This window comes from Gallinula chloropus (genome assembly GCF_964237585.1).
Source record: "Gallinula chloropus genome assembly, chromosome: 19".
In the NCBI taxonomy this organism is placed as follows: Eukaryota; Metazoa; Chordata; class Aves; order Gruiformes; family Rallidae; genus Gallinula; species Gallinula chloropus.
In genome coordinates, this window is record NC_140104.1 from 9,629,563 (window position 1) to 9,654,328 (window position 24,766).

Genomic DNA, 24,766 nt, shown 5'->3' on the forward strand with positions numbered 1-24,766 from the left:
GCGGGAAATGCGCTGCCGAGGTGCCCCTTGGCGGAGCGTCACGCCAGTCCCCTCACCGACGAGCCCGCCCGCGCTAGGGCGAGGCGGGCGGGCCGCGGCTGCGGAGGCAGCCGATTGGCTGCGGGGGCAGCCAAGGGGCAGGGCGGGAAGGGACGGCGCGCGCGGCAGCCGTTACGCGGCTCGCGGAGGGGCGGGGCGTCGCCTCAGGTTCCGCCCGTCAGTGCGCAGGGGCTCGCAGGAGGGGACTGGCCGCCTGATGTGGATTCATTTCTGAACTCTCCCAAGGGTCGCGTCAGCTCTAGCGCTGCTGTTTGACCGCCGGCACCGATGGTCAGCCTCGGGACGCTCTCTGAGGTAAAAGTCACTTTCTTACGACACGTAGTTTATGAAGGGTCAGCTGTAGTTTATGGAGGGTCAGCTGTGTATTTGGTATTCACAGTCTACAGGGAAATCATTCCCACAGCAAGCTAGCAAGAAGGAATATGAGGTTGGTAACTGCCAACACCACACAATGGTGTTGCTCACAGCTCCTCGCATACTTGGGTTTTCAGAACCCACAGGTCTCACCATAACGCCTTGGAGGGCTGTCAGCTGGGGATTCCTCAGCTTTCGGATGAGCCTGTTTCCTGATAAGTGAGTCATTCATTATTCACAACCTGTGTGCAGATATTTCATCGCTTCCCACTTTAATTTCCTCATATTTTTAAAAGCCTTGGAATGTTACTGAGAGTACAGATAACCAAACTTTGTGGAAGACAATGAATGTGCAGCCTGATAGATATTCTCTGACTCGTGCTGCCCAAAGTAAAGCTCTGTTCAAATGACCTTTGAGTTCAGATCTACTTAAGTCATTAGAGATCTTTCAGTTATTATGGAAGCGGCTCCAATTTCTGCTCCAGCTGTTCATGTGACAAAAATTACCACTTTCAAGGAACTAGTTTTACACTGTTAAGATTTTTTTTTCCCCCAAATAATCAATAGAAGAACCAAAAAAAAAAAGTATGGCTAGAATAAAAGGGAATCTGCAGAGCAAGAGACAGCTCATAGAGCATTGTTCTCCTGTACAAATAGCTGTGGGCTTCATTTGTGCAGTACCGTATAAACTGATTTACTGGTCTGCCTTGCTAGTGGTCTGGGTAATGTATTCCAATCAGTATTCAGCCTAGTCATAGTTTTGCTTTGCCCGGTGAACCAGGAGCATTCCAAGTGTCTGTGGCCTCAGCTGTATTGTTAATTTTCCTTGCTTGCCTTGCACCCCATTGTCTGTTGCTTATTGAATATCTAAGTCCTTCTCTCAGGTTAATGGCTTCAGTTCTAATGTCAAGTCTGTCTTCTGAAGCCTGTAGGTTTCTTTGGCTATCTCTGAAATGCCTGTATTTCCACGTAAGACAGTGTTTCTTCAGCTGAACCCCCTTTTTCACCCATCTGGGGTACCTGCAGATTTCTGTTTACAGCAGCTGGTGTGAGAGGTACTGTGGTTACTGGTTTTAATGATCTCAGAATTCAGCTACTGTTTGAAATTAAGCTCATTAGAAGCTTTCTAGCTGTCACTGTACTGTATTTGCATCTGATAATTGCAGTTGCTTCTCACTTTTCTGTCTTGGAACAGCTCAGCTTCTTTTGATTGATGCTGCTTGGTTCTTTATCACTTTGCAATCTCTTTGAACCTTGTTGGGAACTCTGCTCTAATGTAAACTACATCAGGGCTATACGGAGGTGGCATAACTACCATCTGATGTAATGCTCCTTTCTCTCCTTCATTTCTTCTGTCTGGCTCCTGATCTCTTTTGTCCCAGGAAAGAATATAATTGCCACAGAGATGAAGTATTACTGCTAAGGATATTTTATGACTGACACTTCAGCTAGCTAGGTACTTCACGTGCCTTTCATTTGCTTTCACAATATTTGTGCATTTCTGCAATAAATCAATCAAAAAAATACTGTCCAAAGCTGTGTGATCTATCAATTAATGTACAAAGAGTACATTTTTATTTCCAGACAGATCTTAACTGGCAATGGGTGAAAGGAAACGCCATTGGGGTGTGTGGGGGTGTGTGCTGTGCTGCTTCCACCTGGTGCAATAGCAGCCGGTTGCTAGAGGCAGTCTTGCTGTTCCCACAGCAACTGGTTTGTTTGCTGTCTATGGAATATTTAGTCCCGCATTTGAAAAAGAAACCGTGTGCTGCTGCTGGGGACACTGAGGCTGGAAGACTGTTTGGAGGCAAATTCCCTCCAGGGAAGTGGAACTGAGGATGTGACAATTACCAGGGTTCGACCCTGGGAGCAGTCCAGCTGATAAGCCAGGAGGTGTGTGAGGGGGAAGGATTGTTTTAAGGGTACCCGTGCTGGAGCATGGGCAAAGCTGTGTGTTGCTGAGGATCAGCTGTGTACGTTTGGAGTGAGGCACTGTCTCAGGAACGCTGGATGAGCATAGCACAAGAATAGGTAAACTGACAATCAAACTGCTGTGGCTTTGCATGTATGTTGGGCATTACTTTTACCTTACATTAAACCAATGTCCCTGGTATGCCTTGTTCTTTGTTCTGCTTTAGCCCTTCCTAGGCTTTTCCATTGCCTCATTTTCTGCTGTATCTCCTTTTTCAGCTTTTCAGGTCTTTGTCTTTTTCCCCTAATGACCATTGCATTTCTTTTTTACACCAACAAGGAGGGCGCCTGCGCCGCCCAATCTCCCCAGGAAGGCTGGCTAACAGGGTGGGACAATGAAGAAACATAAACAAGAAGCACAGGAGTTTTCACATTTCAGCTTCTGTCAGACTTATTAATGGAACTGGAGCAGCAGTGTGTCAAGTCCTGATTTCTCATAGGTCCACCCTTTCTCATAGGTCTCCTTTTCTTTCCTTTCTCTGCTCCCTCCTATGGCAGGTAGCCCATCTTTTCCTTTCAGTTCCACTTTCAAGCCTTTTACTCTCCTCCTAGTTTCCACTGCCATATTCTCCTGGTTCTTCATTCTCCCACTCCAAGCTTTCTCCCACTCCAAGCTTTCTCCCCCTTCACCCCCACAACACCGTAGCAAAGATTTGGGGAGCCTTGAGCAAGAAGTCATTTCTTTTCATAGCTGTGTCATTTTGCAGGTAAAAAGGGCAAGAATTTTTCTCATCATCATGGACCTCTTTTATCCCCTGGTTGCTTCTGCTATTCCTGTTTTCAGGTTCCACATTCCAAGAACTGACCTGCATTATATCCAGAGATTTTGTAAAGAAACATGGCCAGACTGGTGCAAGCTCCACCCAAGTTTCATCCCTCAGAATGGCACATGGCAAACAAGATGCAGCGTGCCAGTACTGAGTTTCAGAAATGCAGGTCAGAGCGCGTGATAGCTGAGAGTCAGAGGCTGCTGGATGAAACAGAAAAGACAACTCTGAAAACTCAAAGTGATGTCAACAAGAAAACAGGTAATATTAACGTGTTTTGCAGGTGTCAGGATGTGTTATTTGAGCTATATGTTTAAGATTGACTTAGAAGATAATGAATTGGAATGTATGTCAATTGCCATGCTCTCTGATCTCATGGAAAAAATCAAAATAGTTTTAAAAATATTTTGAGGCAAATTCTTTATTTTATAACAAATAAATTACCTCTCCAAAACACACAGAAAGCTATTCCAACCCAACCTCCTGATACATGGTTGCAAAACTGTCTCCACAAATCAGTCTACAGCTTTACATAGATTTCTACTATAGAATGAATCCATTTTTAGCCATACCCAAGACCTGACCCATGGTGCTCTGGCATATAAGGTGGTACTACCTGTTTGCAATTTTCATTCTGCAGAACAGCGACAGGAAGAAATAAAATTCTGGAAGCAAGAACTGGATAACAAACTTGAACAGATTGTTCATGAGACAGAGGTATTGTTGACTTTCAAGACTAGACTGGAGAAATTTTTGGAGAGCTGCAGAGAGCCACTCATCATTGCCCAAAAGTGTATCCTGAATAGGTGAGATGATTAAAAAGAAAAGCCTTCAGGGAGAGGGAAAAAAAATAATCTATGTAATGGTCCTTTAACAGGTGTTATACACCAGGGAGCCAAGGCTATAAAGAAAAAACTTTCCCTGATGCAAAGAAAAGCCTTCAATGTGGAAAGCTCAGCTTCATCCTTCATCACCTTCTGTTAGCTGCTGGCCTTTCAACAATGTGACTAATGGCTCTTCCTCTTTTTGTTTAGGCAGAGGCGAACTGGGATTGACTTGGTGCGTGATGAAGTAGAAGAGGAACTGGTGAAGGAAGTTGAAGTCCTCCAGGGGGTTATTGCTTTGCTTGGGCGTATGCTGGAACAAACCAATGAGCAAATCAGGTGCGAGGTGAAGAGTGTAACTGGACACTGATTAGGTAAACGTAGGACAACCGTAACCCTGAGGAGTTGAAGGGTCAGGCTGAACACAGGTCCAAAGTTACCTTCAGTGTTAAACAGAGGTCAATTCTCATTCATACTATTCAATCAGTAATGGTGAAAAGTTGTATTTGTTAGAAAAGTACTTGCACATGATCCCTCACCTTCTTGTGATCCAGTCCTGTGCCTTTAATTCCAACATGAATTTTGCCATCAATTTACATGGAGGCAGCTTCATAGTCTAGATTCTGGGGCATGGCAACTAACAGTTCATATGTGAAGAATTCCATAACAACATTTTTCTTACCTAATGCATGTTTGCATGCATGTTAGGAACACCTGTGAGTGCCCTCACTTTGGCTGAGAGTTTGGTTGTTTCTTCTCCTAGACTAAACCGTTCAGCAAAATACAACCTGGAAATGGATCTGAAGGACAAGTTCACAGCTCTGATGATCGACGATTACTGTGCTAGCTTGACAAGCAACACTCCTGATATCAGATATACTAATGATGCAGTGAAAGTAGAAGGAAAGTAAGTGGTTATTTAGTTCAATGAACACATGATAAGTATACAGCCTGTATGAGCTGTTCCAGTAATAGCAAGATTAAATTAATTCTGTGTAAACCAGACTATATCTGTCCATCATCCCTGTTAAAGATTATTTCCCTACTTCTTTCCATCACTTTAGTGTCTGTGAAATAAGCCACAATAATCATGTTCCCAATGAACTGCCGTTTACTAAAAGTTTTTGAGGATCACAACTAAGGAGAAATTTCACACATTGCTTAAGGACAGAATAGATTTAATAATCTAACCTCTTCTCCCAGATTGTCCTGGTGGAGAAAACATTGGACTGGGACACATGAGGTGGGGAGTCAGTTCCGAACTCGGTCATGTACCTACCAAATGCACCCCTTCCATGTTAGGGTTAGTGTGAGTGGTTTAGATGGAGAAGTAGAAAAACTGGCTGAAAAGAGGAAATATACTGATAATATCCTGCTATTAATAGTAACAGCTGAATTGTATTAGTAGTAACAGCTTATTTAAAGAAAGCTCATCTGAGGAATATTGGTTATTATCTATGTTTCCCCAATAACAACTTAATCCTTTATCATGGAAAGGAAACTTCTAACAAAGTTGCTCTGTGACTTTAGCAAATTCACTTCTGTCCTACCCTTGCCTACTTCATTCTGAAACAGAGAAGATCTTTATTTTCTATCTGTAGAGTCCCCAGCAAAACTGCCTCTCACTGGGACGTGTAGTTAACAGTCCTGCTTTGTTCTTGGTTTTGTGGAGGAATTATAGAGTTATGAAGTCAGAGAGCCTGATGCTGCCAGTGGATGACCTTTTTATTTTTAATCTCAGTTTTGTTAGCCCTGAAGACTGGATAGATTTCTCAAACATAAACATTGAAAAGGCTGACAAAGAAAGAAACAACTCTTTGGCCCTGAGGGCACTGATTGATGGCATCCTCTCACAGACAGCAAGTGACCTTCGCAAGCAACGTGAGACGGTGAATGTTGCATTTGCAAATAGGGTGAAGGAAGTCAAGGATGCCAAGCACAAACTAGAGACTCTCCTTGCCATGGTAAGTGGTAGGGGCCAGTGAAAAAGTGGAAACAGTGGGCTTGTGTTATCTACCAGTTTTCTTAATCCAGTAGTTGGAGCTACTTTGCATTAAGAATTTTGCCTCTGCAGTACTGACAACCCCTGACAGATTTTCCTTCCCTCTTGCAGCCCCCATGAAAGTCATTGTTGATTATATTTTTCTCAGCAGTGTATGCATCACCAGAGAGGTGAATTTTTTGAATCACTCACTTGATAGAAATGTTGCTGCAGGCATCTGTAAAGTCAGGATTTCCCCTTGTGATTTTTAGTTGCATGGGACTGCTATAGAATATTCATGATTGTGATCTAAGACAATCAGGGTCAATGTGCTCAGAATTTGATACGTGAAAAATGAGTGTTAATGTTAAAAATTGAATCCTGAGCATAAATCTTTGGTGCCTCTCAAAAGGATCACCTGCTTTCTAATGAAGGAATCGTCATCTTGGTTGACATCTATAAAATATCCTTTGATTAAATAGCATTTTAAAATAATGAGTGTTACTGTAAGTATTAAAGATGATGTTGGTGATTTCACCCATTGTAACAGTGTTGGATTTGTTAAGGTGCTGGATGAGACTGCCTCACAGGAGGAGAACATTGCAGCCTTAAAGAAAGCAATTGCTGATAAAGAAGGACCCATTAAAGTGGCACAAACCCGCCTGGAAGCAAGAAATCATCGCCCCAACATGGAACTGTGTTACGACACGGTGCAATGCAGGCTGATTAGTGAAGTTGAAGAGCTTACAAAAAATATTCAAAGGCAAGTAAAAATGATGGTGGGGTGTGGTGGAATCTGTGGGATAGATTACTGGGTTGATTTAATGAGCAAAAATATCATTGGGTCCTAGCTATTCTGCCTGAAAAGGCAGCTGCATGGATATTGTCTCTCTGAATTGCCTTCAATCTTGACCCCTGCCCACCCCCCCAAATTCTTATCCCATACAAAAAAACCCCACCAACTAGCCCTGTGTGTTCAACTAATGTCTGTCCGTATCATCCCTGGTAGATTAAAGGACACACTGGCACAGGCTGAGACTGAGCTGAGGAGTCTGAGCCGCCGGCAGCTTTCCTTGGAGGAGGAGATCCAGGTCAAGGAGAATACACTGTACATTGATGAAGTGCTTTGCATGCAAATGAGAGAGTCTGTTCACATTAATGACTTCTGAAGCTATCATACTGGGAGATTGTGCGTGCTCCACAGAGCCAGCACCTGCTGAAATTTTATTGACACACCTCCAGATTTATTAGCTTGGCTCAATGCTGTCCTGGTTCTAGTTGTGCAAGGTAAATAAAACATACTTAGCTGTGAAGCAGGTACTATCTGTGCTCTAGAATGCCTGATGAAGTCTCACACTTGGCAATAAAATTCCAGGGAAAAAAAGAAATGTCCTGGAGAAGAGAAGGCTCAGGGGAGACCTTACTGCAGCCTTCCAGAACCTGAAGGGACCTACAGGAAAGCTGGGGAGTAACTGTTTGCAAGGGCATGTAGCAACAGGATGAGGGGCAATGGTTTTAAACAAGAGCAGGGTAGGTTTAGATTAGACATTAGGAAGAAGTTCTTTACTATGAGGGTGGTGAGACACTGGAGCAGGCTGCCCAGGGAGGTGGTGGAGGCCCCATCCCTGGAGACAGTGAAGGTCAGGCTTGATGGGGCTCTGAGCAACCTGCCCTAGTTAAAGGTGTCCCTGTTTACTGCAGGAGGATGACTAGATGACCTCTAAAGGTCTCGTCCCCCCTACTGCATTTGATGAATTTATGATTCATCCATGTTGTTTATCTCATGTGCAACCAATGATATCTTTTGCCATTGAAAAGTCTAGAAGCTGTGGAGGCTAGATGAGCAGGAGTGTCCTCAGAAATCACTTGTTGGAAAGCTGGGCAAGGTGGAGGGGTCACTCAGAACTAGCCATTGTGTTTTGTTCATAACATCTGCTGTTAAGAATTAGGCACAGGTTGTATGTCACACAACAGGAGAAAGGGTTTGGTGATACACTGGACAGTGCATCTGAGTCAAGATCAAGCCAAGGCTTGCTTTCAGATAATTGCTTCCACACCCCAGATCTCAGTTTCAGTATTTGTAAAATGGGAACAATGAGCTGGGCTTTATTGGTAAGGTGCTTGAAGCCCTACAGTGAGAAGTGCTGAAAAAAGAGCAGGGACTTATTTTCACTGGAGATACCTGTAAAGGTGGAAAAGGGATCACTGCTTCCTTTGGTTCTGGTGCAGGAGAACAAAGCAAGGGTAAGAATAAATTATGTTGGAGACATAGGAGGCTGTTTCCCAAGCCCAACATTTTAATGCACGTTGTCCCTTGCCCCTCTCTTACTGTCAGGGTAATCTCCCTTTCAGAGAGAAAGATTCAGATTGGCAAGATTCCAGTCATTTACTAATGCCCTCCAAAGGATCCATTCATTGCTTGGGGATGTCATGGATGTTCTCCTCTGGCCCAGTTCACACCGTGGGGCAGGCGATGACAAAATAATTCAGCTCTGAGTCAATCAGGTGTTTAAACTTCATGTAAATATCACGCAGCAGCTGATCCTTCTCGTGGGTCTCCTGTTGCGCTGTGTAAATCTTGACCTGTGTGCATGAATGACAGTCACGTGTCTCATACTTGGACCAAGCTCAGCCCATTACAACTCACAACAAGAAGCAGCTTCTGCGACTAGTCAGGAATCTAGAGAGCCCAAATTCCTTGGGTTTGAGTAGAATTTTGAGGTTTTACTCTGCTTTCACTCCAAACTGATTGAAAGCATCTTCTCCTGCCAAAGAATTTTTGGGGAGAGCAAGGTTCCTTTTACCCCCAATACTGATGGATCTGTACAGATCTGGGAGGATCTACTGAATTTACACCAGCTGCAGTTATGGTCTGATCTTAGTTCATGCCTAAAGAGTGACATATGTTTGTATCTTAGGGAGCCTATGGGAAAGATGGGAGTTGATCAGGGAGTGTAGCAATAAAGTAGGACAAGGGGTAATGGGTTTAAACTAAAAGTGGGTAGACTTAGGTTAGACATTAGGAAGAAATTCTTCCCTGTGAGGGTGGTGAGGCACTGTCACGGGTTGCCCAGAGAAGTGGCTGCCCTGTTCCATGCAGGGTTCAAGGCCAGGTTGGATGAGGCTTTGGGCACTCTGGGCTAGTGGAGGGTGTCCCTACCTGTGGCAGGGGGTTGGAACTAGATGATCTTTAAGGTCCCTTCCAACCCAAACTGTTCTATGATTCTATGATCTTTTTCCAGTTTAGTGGGATTCAACCCACATGCTTCAAATTAAGCACAGACATAAGCATTGGGAGGTGAGTGAGAATCCTTAGCTTGAACTAGAGGTGACAGAAGGAACCCCAGCCTAGGAAGGACTTGTGGAATTTGGGGGCTTGTTATTAAACTTCTGTAGTATTCTGTACACAGCTACATAGTTTGGGAAGCCCTGTTTCTGTGAGTGTTTCTCAGGCTCGTTATAATGCTTAAGCATAACACAGGGAAGGTAGTTAACATTTCTGTAAGTGAGGTTTCTATGGGCACAAGTACATCACCTTTCTCTGGATGTTGAAGAGAGGAAGATACCAGGAGTTTTGAAGCACAAAGTCTTACCTTTATGGTAGTCAAAATGCATTTCCTCTCTGCACGGTTTTGTAGCAGCCTCTCCATAAAGGTAGTATTTAGAAATGCAAAGACCTTCAGAAATAACAGCTTCTTGCATGATAAGATGAGCTGTAGCAGTTCATCGTCCAGGCATTCATGGTCATTGTTTAATTCAAGTGTTAATTTCTTGAAAAAGAATGAACACTGTTAGTACTACTGAACAGAGCTTGTGAGCACAGTAACTAGAATGAACAGGTTTCCCAATTTTACTAACAGAAGTGACTGTCAGCAGATCAATTTTTCACCTTGACATTAGGAGAGATTCAGTTTTGTGTTATAACAGTGTATGTTACAGTAATGCCCACTCTCCCATTAAGATGGAGAAGGTCCCTGTTCTTGTGTTAAGGGCTGCAAAGCTGGACACAATACTTCAGATGAGGTCTCACCAGACCAGAGCAGAGGGGCAGAATCCCCTCTCTCAAGCTGCTGGCCACACTTCTTTTGATGCAGCCCAGGATGTGGTTGGTCTTCTGGGCTGCAGATACACATTGGTGGCTCATGTCCAGCTTTTCATCCACAAGTACTCACAGGTCCTTCTCAGGGCTGCTTTCCAGCACATCATCTCCTAATCTCTATCTATAATGAGGATTGTCCTGATCTAGGTGCAGGACCCTGCCCTTGGCTTTGTTGAATCTCATGAGGTTCACCTGAGCCCTCTTCTGCAGCCTGTCCAACTCCCTCTGGAAGGCATTCCCCCCCATCCCTCTGATACATTAACTTCACCACACAGCTTGGTGTCATCAGTGAACTTGCTGAGGGTGCACTTAATCCCACTGTCAATATCATTAATAAATATATTAAACAGCACTGGTACAAGTACTAGCCCTTGAGGAGCACTGCTTGTCACCTTCTCCCATCTGGACAGCAAGCCATTGACCACCACCTTCTGCATGGGACCACCCAGCCAATTCCTTATCCACTGAACAGTCCACCCATCAGATCCATCTCTCTCCAATTTAGAGAGAAGGATGTTGTGGGGGACCGTGTCAAAAGCCACGCAGAAATCCAGGTAGCTGACATCCATAGCTCTTCCCTTGTCTACTGCTGCAGTTACTCCATCACCATGTCACTACTGGTTCTCTTACCTGAAGAACGTGACCGTAGGCTGGGAGGAGATTGATGAGGGTAGGTCTCATTATCCATTCTGGGTCACGTAAATAGCAGCTCCGCAGGCTGATACTCTTGACTGGGATCTCTGCAAGCAGGATCCTGGCTAGGTGATCATGCTTCATGACTCTCTCAAAGAAAAAGTTAACCTTCAGTTTAGGGGCTCTCTTGACCAAGTTTGCCCATGACATTCCCCAGACAACTTGCCCATGAGGGTCATGGACATGACATTTGATATTCAAAGTGCACAGGGAATGAGCGCTGTGCTCCCTTAGGATGTCCAGTAATTCATCAGAGATGCAATTATAATTGAAGGTCAGGGTCACTAGACTGTGGAACTTGGACATAGTTTGGTGGAACAACGTGCTGCTGTAGACATGAAGGTGGAGACGGAAGAAATCCTCAATACTGATGTGGGATATAAAGCTCTTATTTGTCAAGCAGCTCAGAGAATTCAGAAGCTGACAGCCTTCTTCCAAAGTTACTCTTGCTCCTCTTAAATTGAGATAATCAAGCTGTTTGCTCATTTTTTTCAGGAAGGCAGCTAAGTTCTTGATAAACTGAATCCTGGTGGCATTTCTCCAGAAGAAGCGGTCTAATTCCAGGTACTTGATGCTCAGACATGCTAGGCGACTGTTACACTTAGCCAGGTGTGAAAGAAGAACTCTCATGGTCACTTTAAATTTTTGGGTAAAGGTAGTATTGTAAGGATTTGATAACTTGATCTCCAGGTGCTCCAAATGCATGCCAAACTTCTTGACATACCATAGTGAGCTTTGAAGCTGCAATTTGCACGCTTTTGATGGTCGGCCATAGAAAGTGATGGTTCTGGTTCTCCAGAGCGATGCTGAACACATGGTGCAACTCCATTTTTTACAGACCAAGGCAGCCTGAGATCTGTCCCTGTCATTTAACCAATGGAAGACACGCCTCAGACAGACATCAGGTAGATAAGCCCAGGATCTCTGCTCAGGTTCGCTGTCATCTTCCATTGAGAAGGCAGGTTTCCACGTCTGGGTGTTGAGCCAAATTTATGTGAAAAAAAGTCTGTGATTTGCTTTTCCAAACTGAACAGGCTTCCCAGCAAATGAATGTTTGCTGCTTCACGTTCCAAACCAACAATCCTTTCTTTGCCTTCTGCACTCAGGCTGTCAGGGTGAAAAAGGCTGGAGTCCAAACTATAGTCTAACCTAAATCAAAAGAAAAAAAAAAAAGAGAGTGAAGAACAACAGCAATACAAGCACAGGACACATCCTTCCACTTTTTGGCCTTCAGTCTAGGTAAACAGTGAAAGGATATCAACTGGTGCTAGAGCAGCCACAGCCTCTAGAAACCTTCGGTTAGCATGAGCTGCAGTTGGTAACAGTTTGTGGCCTAGTGTCTAAAAGTATTCAGTGCTTTGGGCTGTATACTTTTGAACAGTACTGCTGGTACAAAACTAGCACAAATGACACATCTTTCTGGGGTACTGTTCCATGACAATCATCTGAGGTAGTATACTGCCATAGATCCCTGTTGAGAGTAATAAGCAATATAAGCTGTTCCATCACTGATTCAAGCCAGGTGCTCAGTCATTGTGCTCTGATGGCCAGGGAGAAAGCTAGCAAGTCAGAAGACCAGCTGGGTAATGGTAAAACATGTAAGTAAACAGCCACAGTGCAAGAAGTTACCAGTTGCACTCTCAACAGCTGGACTGTGTTAGTATTCAGGTCCCTGTGTGCTCTTCCAGCTCTCATCATCACCCTCCAGAGAGCACAGCATTTGTTTGCTCTACCTCTGACTGCTGCCTCCACAAAGTTCAGCCATTGCCATGGTAGCAAGCAGTAACCTTTGTGATGTCATGAGAACTAAATGTATGCATGGGCCAGCAGTGAACAAATTCAACTTGAGCCAAGTCATTTGGGCTAAGGTGAAGACAGTGGAAAGGAAAACAGACCTAGGAAGTGACAAACAGGCCATAGTCTGCAAGCCAGGTGCAGACCGTAGGTCTCGTCCCTTTTCACCACTGATGAAGTGGCTGAGCAATGAACAGCTAAGAAGGGAAACAATGCATCCTCTATGAATTGCAGTGAACTGAAGCTATGAATTGCAAACTTGAAATGCAAACTATATCCCCCGACCTGAGTTGTCATGGGAACAGGCTATTAGTTGGCTCTAGAAACAGCCAAAGGGCATGGAAAGCCAGTGTTTTGTGGCAAAGACAGAGGCACCTCTTATCATGGCAAAATCACTTAGTTCTTAGCTCTGGACAAACATCTAGAGATACTTTCCTACAGTCTACCCCAAAAATCAAGGCTTATAAGCTGAAAGAACTACAAGAACTTGCAACTAAAACTACATTATGCCAATCTACAAAGAATCCATCTTTCCTCCTTTGCATGTCCTATTCCGTTGGGTAACAAAGTTGAAATGGATAGAAACAGCAGAGGCACCCCAAGATGGAGAAAACAGGCAGATCTCTAAGGGTGTTTACATCTACAGAGGCTTGGATAATTCTATTTTTATTTTACAAACATGTGTGAAAGGCCAAGCTGACTGCCCAGTTTGCCTTAAGCCTGATGCTTCCCTTTTGGCTTACAGTTCTTCTGTCACATATTATTTCTCTGCCTGTATGTGCTGTCTGTTCAATTAGCACCACCTCTATTTTTAGGGATTCTCTTGGGACCAAAGTGGTATCTCGGCACCCCCATGGCTCTAAGCCAAGTATTAGCTATGGAGGTGTCTCTAGCTGTCAGCTCTTAGCTTAATTTCATGGGGAGAAACCAAACCTTTGGAAAACAGAAGACACTACAGGTTTTTCCAGAGCAATTTTTTAGGTAGAAGTGTTTTTAAAGAGAAAAGCCTTGCATGTCTTGTTTTCCTCTAGGGTAAGACAAAAAAAAAACCCCACCCCAAGCAAAACCAAACCACACACCCCCCACCCCCAGCCAAAACCAAACCACATTCTTTGCACTTGGCTTTGCTGTCTGACTGGCTACAGAGCACATCCGAGGGGGTTGCCAGCACCAGTTCAACCAGCCATCCTCCAGCAAAAGCCGCAGAAGCCACTGGAGGAAACCGCACAGACAAGAGCCTGCCTTGCTCATAACGAATTACCAGAAGCCACAGGAACTACGGCTCTGAGAGCCGAGTGGGCAACGCAGCTCCGGACCCTTCTGCTGTTCCTGCTGCCCTGGGGCCCCGGCCCCTGGTTCGCGGGGGCAGAGGGACTGGGGGGAGAGGGGAGTGGCGGCAGCGCCAGCCGCTCTCGAGCACGGTCGCCATCAGCGGCGCTGAGGCACTTGCAGCTGGTCAAGATGCAACCACCCGGCCGGAGCGGGCCTGGCCTAGCTGCGCCCTGCCCTGCCCTCCTTCACTCCTCCCGCCGGCGCAGGAAGGACAAGGATCCCAGCCCCCTACAGCGCAGCCCAAGCCCGACTCCCTCCGCAGAGCCGGACCCGAGCCATATAACGGCCGCGGCGTGTGAGTGACGTAGCCAACCAGCGCGGGCCGCGGCGGCGGTGCCAATCCGGGCAGCCGCGGTGGGCGGGGCGCGGTTCAAACGAGGGGCGCGAGCGGGTTCTTAGCGAGCGGCGCCAGGCCCGTCCCGCTTTCAGTCCCGGTTCCCGTCTCGTCTGTCGCTGTGAGTACACCCCCAAGCAGCCACCGGAGCGGCTCGGCTGCGGCCCGCGTCTCCTGGCCGCCTGAGAAGCGTTAGCCGGGCCCTTCCCCCGTGGCGTCGGCTCTCACATTTGTTTCAGCCGCCCCCAGTGACCGCGCTAATGGCGCCGGCTGGACTCGCCCTGTTCCGCTGTGCCCGCTCCGGCGGGGCAGAGCTGGCTCGCTTAGCCAGGCCGCGGCCTCAGTGCCAGGGGAGGGGGGAGGCCTTGCCGCGCCGCGCAAACCGCTTGCGGCAGCTCCAAGGGCCGCGGTCGCGTTACAGCGAGGGAGCTGCCTGGCGCGGCGGCTGCCCGCGGCCTTTGCCCTGGGCCCCAGATGAGCCGGAGCACCAGGCCTTGTGCCTTGCTGGCTCGGTGACGGGTAAACGGAACCCTGGGGCGGTAGTTACTCCTTTCTGGGCGTTCCACCCGAGTAGCGTTTTCTGGTGTCAATTAATTGTCAATCGTTAGCAGCTTATCAAAAGGAAGCCGGGGAAGTTGTGAGGTAGGAAGAAAACAGACCCTCATCACAAGCCTTTCCTGGCTGCCACACCCAGGAAACGCATCCAGGATGCCAAACACCTTCCCAATGAAGAGATTTCACCAAGTCTTACAGCTCCCTGGCATAACTAAGGACACTTGTGAGAGGTGGAGACGATTTAGGAGACCAGAGGTAGTAAAGAATAGGAATAGGCTTTCCTAGTATGTGGTATATTGATGGTAGAGCCCTCCTGGCTCTTTCCATTGACAGTACTCTGTGATGCAGTGTTGATAAAATTAATTCATTACCAAGATTGCTACAATACACTTGCATTTCAGTTGCTCTTTTGAAGTAATCTGCTAGCAGGATTTTCTAGTGAAAATGAATTTAAACTATACCTACGTATATATGTGTTTGTGTTCAAATTGTCATACATGATAGAGATGGCAAGCATTTTAGCCCTTCCCACTACTATCTTCTGCCAGTAACAATCCTGTTTGTTTCAGAACATGCATATCCACAATCACAACTGATGGGTGAGCCTCCATGTAGTAACTCAGGCAGGAGACAGTAACAGCTGTGTAAACATGTCTGGCAGTTAAGGTAGTTTTGATTAATCAAGGCAAAAATTTGGGATATGGGACGTTAGTCTGAGACACCAACAAAAAATTTGCAGTTATGGAGTATTCTACCTTAGGGGACTGAATCTGGCAGTTTACCAGGTCTTGATGTTCAGTGTTTGAAATGCAGTGCAAGGCTTTTCTGTGGATCTACACAGACCTGAATAGCTGTAGGAATCAATACTCTTTTCCAAGCTTCCAAGTAAAAGCCTGCTTAGCTCGTTGTTGTTTCAGACAAATGTAACTCAATATATTGCATAATGATTTCCATTTCTTTCCCACTGCTCTATACCTTGCTCTTATTCTTAATCTTGTCCTGATTCTTTTAGAAATAAGGTTAACCAAGAATTGGAACAAGATGGTATCTGTGCTCCAAAATGTCAAGGCAACAATGACCTGGCGAAAACACCAGCTCCTGGCTGACTTTGATGAGGAGGAGAGCCCTGTACCCAGCAAATTCAATAGAGGGGCTCCTTTGAGTTCTCTCAACACTATCAGCATGTCTCTAAGGAAACGAGTACCATTAAAGCAAGTAGAAATGAATTTTCATAAGACCCCGACCTGGGAAAGTCTGGAAGGAAGACAGAAGTGCCAAACTCTTCAAAGTATTAAAAGAACAGCAAAAAATGCTTTTGGAACAGTGTCTCAGGTACGTTGAAGTGGAGTTTAGCATTTGCTTCAACTTCAGAACTCAGATTTCTAGACTCTGTACAGAATACTGTATTCCACAGAGTCTATCCCATGCACTTGCACACTTTCATGGCTGTGTCATAGCTACTAACTAGTAAAATCTTCAGTATCCTTGCTGTAGACAGGCAAATTATGGTTCTGGCAGAACAGAGGGGAAAGAAACTTTTAACATATTGCTAAATACATGTTTTTCCCCTACTGTATTCCATCATCTATGGTAGACCAGCCTTCACAAGGAGTAAGGTGGGTAGAGACTGACATTGCTTGCAAAGAATCACTTTGGAGAAATCATAGAGCTTTGCATTGTTTGTTTATGTTTTATTCCTTTTCCTGTAACTGTACTGTGGTGTTAACATGGTCTTTACAGTCAATCTAAATTTGGACTGACAAAAACCACTAGGTGGTAGCAGGGTGCCAAACTTGAACTTGCATTTGTGGAGACCTCTGATTTTAACTGTGTCAGTTACATGTTAGGGAGCCTGGCTCTTCCTTGCATAGGAGCAGCAGGAGCTCTGTTACAATACCTGCTTGACAGGTTCCAAGGAATGGGGGACCAACTGACCCATCTGATGCAGATGGGTACAGAGAGTTGAGAAGCAGTCATGTTAGAGACTGAACCTGATGTGAGTGGAAGCCAGGGATTCCGCTCAAATATCCCTTATCTTCCTAGTTCCAAACTCTAGGCTAATTAATGTGTCTCTAATGCTTCTTTCAGAAAATACAGAAGTCTTGCCAAGGCCCAGTAGACTCGATGGTGACCCTTCCAGCTGGATCCGTTGGCAGAAGTTGTGCGGCCAGTTCCACCAAGAAGAGAAGTGCTACACCTCAAACCCCCTGTCGTAAGAAGAGTGTGACTCCAGCAGCCAGTTCCAAATGCACTCCAAGATCCAGCAAAAGAGCCTTGCCTGGGCCAACAGAGTTGTCTGAACATAGAGAGTGGAGAGGTGTCTCATCCTGGCTTGGGAAAGATGCCGTCTCTCTCCGGAGGTCAAGAAGAGCAGCAGCACTGAAGAGCCCTTACTCATCCTCTGCTTCTACCAGCAGAAAGACGTAAACCTCATTCTTTTATTACTGTGATCAGAGCATCTTGTAAGGGGACAGGGAAGATATGAAGGCTGCTATCCTAATCCCAAAAATCACTTTCACACTAAGTATGTTTATGCCATGTTTCTCAGCACCAGTCCCCGTTAGACACTAGAGAGCTCTAACTTTTCCAAAGTTGTTCTTTATATTGCAAAGATACCTGGAATAGCTCCACTTATGTTGAGCTCTAGACAGGCAGCAGAGAGCATCCTGCCTTAGATTTAACACAAATTAGGTAAAGGCTTGTAACCTGGGGAAATACTTGTAATACACAGAGGCTTTTGTTTTGGTCAAAGACACATAAGAAATGTCAAAGCTGGATGCTGAATCCAAGCCTTGTGAATCTGAACCCAGTGTCTTGAGTTGGAAGATAGGTGTCTCAAGGATGAACAGAGATGTGAAGCTGTTGGTAGTGGTATTAAGAGTAGGATTGCTACAGTCTTAAACCTCTCTGGGTGAGGTCTGGTGGTAACTATAGTGGTTACTGCTGGAAAAGAGATTTGGATAATGTCACCTACTCAGTCTGCCCTGTTTGATCTTCAGTAATGACCATTCTGTTTGCAGAGAGTTTGACTGTGAGCTGGAGCTGGTCTCAGGAATTTGCCAATTGAAGCGTCTCTCCCAGTCATTTGATGATGCCATTGAGCAAGAGGAGAGGTAAATACCACTGTCACTCAACTTCTTTTGCACTGCACCTCCTACTCGGACATTGCCACTTGCAGGTTAAGGGATCCCTGTAACTCAGGATGAGGAACAGTTGCAGGACTTAGCTGTAGCATCGCAGAGCATTTCTTCAAGATACCTGTGCAAATTAAATCTGCAGTTTGACTTGCAGCTTCTAAAACGTGTCAAATACTCTCCTTGTCTTCAGGTTTCTTGCTGTGAAACTCAGATTTTTCCCAGCAAGAGCCTACTCTTGACCCAGGCTGAGAACACATTTATAAGAAAATCCTTTTACTAGGTAACATTGTGTTAACAAATAGTCAACAGTATCCATGACTCCAATTGAGGGGATGCAGAAGCCTCTTACACAACACCTTGGTTAATCCATGAGGTGATGGGCTACTGTGTTTCTAAAGGTGATGTCATTCTGAATTAGACATATTAAGACAGTAAAAACTAATGGTCAGAAGTCTTGTCACAGGGCAAGTCCCTGAACCTCTTCCTCTCTTAGAACATGTGTTGTCAAGTCAAGCACCTCAAATCCTTTAGCAAGGGCTCAGCATCTTTTACCTACACAGAAGGGCTTCAAATTCCATGTAATTCCAAAAATTAAATTTTTACCAGTGGGACCATTTCTAGATAACTATGGGTTAAATCTTGTGTGAAGTTAATGATCATATCCATTGAAAGTTCACTAAATTTGACTCCTAATATTCTCCCATCTGTTAGTGATATGACAGTTTCTCTCATTCGTAACTGAAGATAGTATCAACCAGGTAAAGTAGTTGTTCACTTACCTTGTCTATACCTGCATGCCTCTGTGGGGAGAGAACTTGCTGTTTGGAGAGAGTAAGTGGTGTTAACTCATGCAGAACCACAGGGCTCTTCCCTCATGTTCACTGGGGCTGTGGCTGCTACAGCAGATCATGGTGCAGTTGTAAAACCTCACCTCTGTTGTCTGTTAGTGAAGCCTTGTGTGTTCACAATGAACTCTAAGTTGGGTTTCTAAGCAAACAGCAGCTTTTCTCACCCCAGACTAGAAAACTACTGGTACTAATGTCACTCAACCTCAGTTCTCATTGATTACTAATGAAGATCATAAAGCATGACAGAACAAACTGTTACCCTTGGCTCTCTAATTTTACAACCTTTCTTTTACATCCCTAGTACTGCCTTAGCAGTTAAGACAATGCTATCACAGTGACAGCAGTTGATACCTGTATTGCTGGCATTTTTAAACACAGCAATTGTACCTAAATGGATGGGAACAGAAATTCTTTGCTCTTAAGTTTCTAAGCATCACCTCTAGTATCAATTCACTGTATTGTGACATTGGTATCTTCACCTTTTTATGTTGGAAATACCCTTTTGCTAAGGGGAAAGTTACATCCTGAATACCATGTCCTGTTTCAGCAACAAAGATTGGTGTAGGAAGGTGATTACTGTAACATTTCAGGACATGAGAGCAGTTTAAGTGTTTGACTGAAGCTTTAAATAGTGATGTGTGTGGCTTCCACAGAGCAATGTGTCCCAGTTCTGCATGTGTAGATGTATCAAATGTGCTCTGTCACTGGTTAGTCTGTGTGTTGCCTACTGGAATAATTATGCAATAAGCCTTTTTTTGGAGGTGCCCTTGCAGTCTTGCAGGTGACTTTCTATTCTGGTATCTGATTGCTGTGAGTTTGAGTATTACAGCTCCTTTTTTCATCTTTTCCATGATGAAACAAACCTTGAGCTCAGCAATTCATAGCTGCCAGTTACATGGACTGTCCTAGGGGGTTTGGTTTTAATGGATTTCATTGTATCATAAGAAACACTCCTAAGTATTGCAGTACTTCTGTATTGCCATTTATGTTCATTGGAGGTAACAATACTTTCTTGCTGGTGTTTAGAGCTGTTATTACAGTGTACTGGTCCCAGACCTCTTGCTCCCATCTAACAGTTTTCCAGGAATTTGCCTGACAGCCAGTTAACTGACCTTACTGACTTCATGCTGCTAATGACAGTCTTGTTCCTCTGCAGGCACCACACAATATCAAACTACTACTGTCTAATGGCTCGAAACTTACAGTCTGCACGTCGCCCTTGGAAACTCTCTCAAGCTATTGGAAGGCAAGCAAAGAAACTCCATCAAGTACTTGGTACCTAGGCAGAGATGGCTGTTGCTAGTTTATGAGCATATACAGTGGAGAGCTCTGTGTAGCACTTGAAAGGGTGAACTCTATACACTGAACAAGCCATTACATTTTTCTAGTCTGTCTTGACAAAGTAATTCAGCATTTCCCTTGCTTTCTCTGATGACATGAAATTGTACCACAGTGTTTTCTGTCCTACTGGGATAAGGGACCATCTTGACCATCTTTCCTAAGGCAATCAGTACTTTGAGACTGATGTTGAACTGACCAGTAGGATTAGCCAGAGCATGGGCCACAGGTGTATGAAGGGAGATCATAGGCAATGGTAGTACAGAGTGGTATCCAATTGCCATGAGTTTTGGTGTGAGTCCTTTGCATAGTGCAAGTACTGCTCTGATATTTTGAAAACCTAAATTTTTTCCTGTACATGAACAACCTGGAAGTTGAGCATGATGCTTAACTGGAGGGTAATAAAACACTAGTGGCTTGTTTGCATTCTGATGGCAACTGGAATTCCAAGGCAACAGGTTTCTGTGGATTCACTCATGTCATAAGAGAAGGAACCAGCTTAGGGCTTGTAATTCATTGCTTTAAGGTTCTATTAGATTAGCCTGACTAATTCTATCTTAAGTAGTTGGGTTCCAGGCAAATCAGAGCAACTTTGTAATTTCTTGCTGCTGCTTTGAATTGCATCTTGGCAGTTGTCCTGGTTTGGGTCAGGATGGAGTTAACTTCTCTTGTAGCAGAGGATGGGATGCTGTGTTTGGGTGTTACAATGGGAGCAGTGCTGGTAACACCCTGATGGTTTGAGTTGTTGTCAGGCAGTCAAGGACTTTCTCAGCTCTTCATAATTTTCTATTAATGAGAAAGGAGGGACGAAGCCAGGACAGGTGACCCAAACTGGCCAAAGAGAGTATTCCATGCCAATTCCATCATTCTCAGTATAAAGGGGGCTGATGGGAGGAAGAGTGGGGCAGCTCCAGGACACATGGTTTTTGGGGGACAGTCGGGTTCTGGGACAGCTCTGGGTGGCACGGCCTGAGCTGTGGGTTCGGTGAGAAACAGCATTGTGTGTCAACAGTTTCATAGATTTTTTGCTCTCAAGTCCTGTTAGCATTGTTATATTGGATCTTTCTGCTATCTTAGGAAACTCTCCTTATCCCAACCCACAGGCTTTTGGTTTCCTGGTTTTGGGGTTGTTATTTGCCCCTTCCTTTTCCCTTCTCTTTCCCCACCCCCCCACCCCCCCCAATCTCTTTTCCTTCAAAGAGCAGGCAGCTGGGTGGATCTCTGCTCTCAGCTGGGGTAAAACCACGACAGCAGTCAATGTAAACATTGGTTTTGTACTACAACATCTGTCCTTTATTTAGTTATACACAGTAATTAATACAACTAATGTAACCTCATAACCTGTTACTAGCTAATATCACGGTGTAGGTATTTTCTGTGATGAACTATACTAGGCATTTGATACCTGTATTTTGCTTCTAATTACTATTTTTAAAAAAATGTTCATTTGACAAGTCCTTTTTGGTAGGGGATGCTATTTAACAAAGCACAACCTTTCAACTAAAGCAACAATTTCTCAAGCTGCTGGACTTCAACACCAAGGCTCTTCTTTTCCATGGTCACAGTGTTGTGCAGCCTTTCAGACTGCAATCACTTCAAGATGAACCTTCAAATGAAAGGCTGATTTGGGAAGCTTTGCTCTACTTGGTGATTTTCATTATGAACTACAAACATTTAAATTAAGTGGTATTGAAGACAAATAAGGGAAGCAGTCATGTTTGGTTCTGCTTTATGTGTAAGTATTGATTTTTAGACTGGCTCTTAGATTTTATTCCTGTCAAACTGGACTGTTTTAAAATATTGAAACACTAAGTGATGCCTGGAAATGCAAAAATGACCCTGACTTCCAGGCTTTCAGATGACTGTTGTGTTAGCACACAGCTTGAGTTGTTTCTTGATGTAGTTTTTGTGTGTGTTTTATGTAGTGGGTTGGGTTTTTTTAAACCACCTTTCTATATGGAACAGTAGCTTGAAATTACTCTGCATGTACTAAAACTACTTCTATAAAGTGTTCATAAAGATGCTCTCTCATTACTGGCCTATTCTCTCATGAGAATACACAACCTCCAATCCAAGCATTATTGCAGGTAGTCAGATATATTAAACTGTGCTGTTTCCACAGGCTACAAGGATGTACAATGGTGACCTAAAGCTTCCCATCTCCTTGGTAAGAAAAATCAGTGACACTGTTTGCTTAAAGGCAAGGAAGATTTTATTTGACTCATCTGTTGTAAGATTTTTAAAAACCAGGTCACATCAAAATCTTTTACCAGTTGTAGAAATCTTACTACTTAGTTCATATTAAGAAATTGGGTTTTGTACATTTTTCAATCTTTACAAGGCAGCCATAAGAAATAGAAACATTTGTCACCAGATAGAACTTTCTCACTGACAAACAATATTTCAAAGTATGCACTTATTAAAACTAGAAATGGAAAGAACATGTACAGTTTCAAGTTTCCTTGTATGAATTCAGGGCTGCCCCTTTTCCTACCCCACAAATAGAAAAATAATTTATGTGGAAGGCTTGGGGTTCTGTGAGAGGACTGCCATGCTGGGCCCTACACCAGTCCTCCCAGAATAACCTTCTCTTTAAAGCTTGCAATCTGTAAGTTTTGTTTTCAACTTTATAATCTCTGATATACCATCTCCCTCTCTTCCCTCCCCTCCCACCCCCCAAGTTCTGCATATCCTTACAAATGAGAAATTAACTTGGTTCTAATTTGTTCCATGTTCCCCCATAATTATATCCATTTCCCAAAGTATCTTATTGAGAGAAATACAAATAGAGGGTAAACTGTAATCCCCTTACCTTGGGCTTGAACTAAAATGAGGCAAAGGAGAAAATACCAACACCTGACTTCCATTCCAGAGTCCATGGCACAGGATTCTAGCTGCTCCAGGCCATTTCTTATTTCTGAAAAAAAGAGCTCTCTTCATCCAGAAAAAATGTGTTATTACATCCATTTTTTAATAGGGGAATGAATGTGTGATAAGCTTTAAGAACCTCTATTCACTCTTGAGTGATTAAACATCAGTTTAACTACACAGTTTCTGCCTAAGTGGTAAAGAAAGACAGACTTGCTGCTTGTCCACAAGCTGAGGAGGTGAATTCTACCCTGTACCAGCTCTGGATGAGGGTGGCAAGTGGCACTTGCTCCCCTGCATGCCTGAAGTGAACAATTCAGTGCAGCAATCGAGTTCAGATCCTAATCAAGCTCGAAGAAAAATGATGAAATTGCAGTGTACAGTTTCTTGCTCACTGGAGAGGCATCTGTACTCCCATCATTAGTTCATTTATGAGGTACTCACCTTTCTGTGGCTTAAATGCCAGAGGAAGAAAAGATCTGGGGAAAATCACATTTGTTCAGGAGCATTTATTGCACTTAGGAATTTAAAAAAAACTGAAAATACCTTTTGATTTTAGGTTTTATTAAACTGCTAATAAACAATGAGGAAGCAGGAAATGTTTTATCCTTTCTAAATTTATTCTGTGATGATGCTGTAGAACCACGTATTGGAGATTTGCTACAACACAAACATCAGTAGTGCCCTGGCCTAAAGACTGCAATGTAGAAATGGGACAAATTCTTCACTAATAAGGGCAGAACTGTGGAGCTTCCAGATACAGTGGTATTGTTCTGCTTTTTTTAATGGTAAGTGAAAGTGGGGGTGGTTTTTTTTCCTCTCTGATTTACTGATAATACTACTACATAACCAGTGAAGGTTTTTTTTCTCAATTCAGAAGTGATTTCCCCAGGTACTAGAGGAACAGGTGAAATAATTTGTAAGAATTAAGAAAATATTTTTGTGTAAAAAAAAAAAAAGAAAGAAAAAAAGTGGCAGCTCTCATGAACCCCAGTGAACAAGAAGAATTATCCATGTCCTGTCATTTTTACAGCTAAAAAAATGTTATGCTGAATAGATATAAACCATGCCACAAAAACTGAACAGGAGTACTTTGGTCAAGCAAGAAGCTGTTTCAAGAGCACTACAGTGTATGCAAACACTTGGAAAGAAAGTTATTTAAAAATAAGCAGATTTGGATCAACATCACTATTCAGGTTTGTGGAATATTCTCCACTCTTTATACAATTAGATCTTTGTTCAAACTTACCTAACTAGACAACACAATTTCCTCACCAGCCATTACTGGCTTTGGGGTTTGTTTTAGTCTATTGGTTACAAATTTGCTGTGAAAGCAGAACCAAAACTTCACTTAAGGTGTCTTCCAGCAGCTACACACACAAAATATACACACACACAAAACCAGAACACCACAAGTGTGAAGGTGTGTTTTCACAATAGCTCAGTTGTCTTACCACTGCTGTCACTCACAGCCAGGATTTTTGTTACAGGAATTTTAACTGTATTGATCCTTATCACCAGGGCAGAGAAGAAATGCTGCCAACTGTGGCCAACTTTGCAGTGAGTGGTACTGCTGCTTTAGCACCCACTGGAGTAACAGTTTTGTGTTTTACAATTTCACTTCTGCTTCCCCCCTTCAGGCAGTAAAGAGGGTGTGCTTCTTGTAACAGCCTGGAGGCACTGAAACTGCTGCCTGACCTGTGTTCCCTGGGCACCCACCATCCCCACCTGACTTCTCTGTCCCTCTCCCTTCCATAGCCTGTGAGGTTTATGTGCTGTCTGCACACAGACTGCAGCAATGAGTACCCACA

At 44.0% G+C, this 24,766-nt stretch overlaps 3 protein-coding genes across 3 annotated transcripts; 2 read left to right on the top strand and 1 right to left on the bottom strand.

Annotated features, from left to right (window-relative positions):
- Positions 1–3,223: 3,223 nt before the first annotated feature.
- TEKT1 (tektin 1) lies at positions 3,224–7,126 on the top strand (the record flags this gene model as incomplete). Its single annotated transcript, XM_084273015.1, has 7 exons — positions 3,224–3,413; positions 3,793–3,958; positions 4,187–4,315; positions 4,740–4,883; positions 5,718–5,940; positions 6,524–6,720; positions 6,967–7,126. The coding sequence occupies 7 exons, from the start codon at positions 3,224–3,226 to the stop codon at positions 7,124–7,126; spliced, it is 1,209 nt and encodes a 402-aa protein (XP_084129141.1).
- Positions 7,127–8,411: 1,285 nt separating this feature from the next.
- Positions 8,412–11,700, bottom strand: FBXO39 (F-box protein 39; the record flags this gene model as incomplete). Its single annotated transcript, XM_084273136.1, has 3 exons — positions 8,412–8,540; positions 9,551–9,727; positions 10,687–11,700. The coding sequence occupies 3 exons, from the start codon at positions 11,698–11,700 to the stop codon at positions 8,412–8,414; spliced, it is 1,320 nt and encodes a 439-aa protein (XP_084129262.1).
- A 4,081-nt stretch (positions 11,701–15,781) lies between these two features.
- On the top strand, positions 15,782–20,032 carry PIMREG (PICALM interacting mitotic regulator; the record flags this gene model as incomplete). The annotated part of the gene is made up of 4 exons (XM_084272965.1): positions 15,782–16,096; positions 16,853–17,187; positions 17,785–17,877; positions 19,906–20,032. Exons 1-4 carry the CDS (start codon positions 15,806–15,808, stop codon positions 20,030–20,032), a joined length of 846 nt encoding a protein of 281 aa, XP_084129091.1. The 5' UTR covers positions 15,782–15,805.
- Between the last annotated feature and the right edge of the window lie 4,734 nt (positions 20,033–24,766).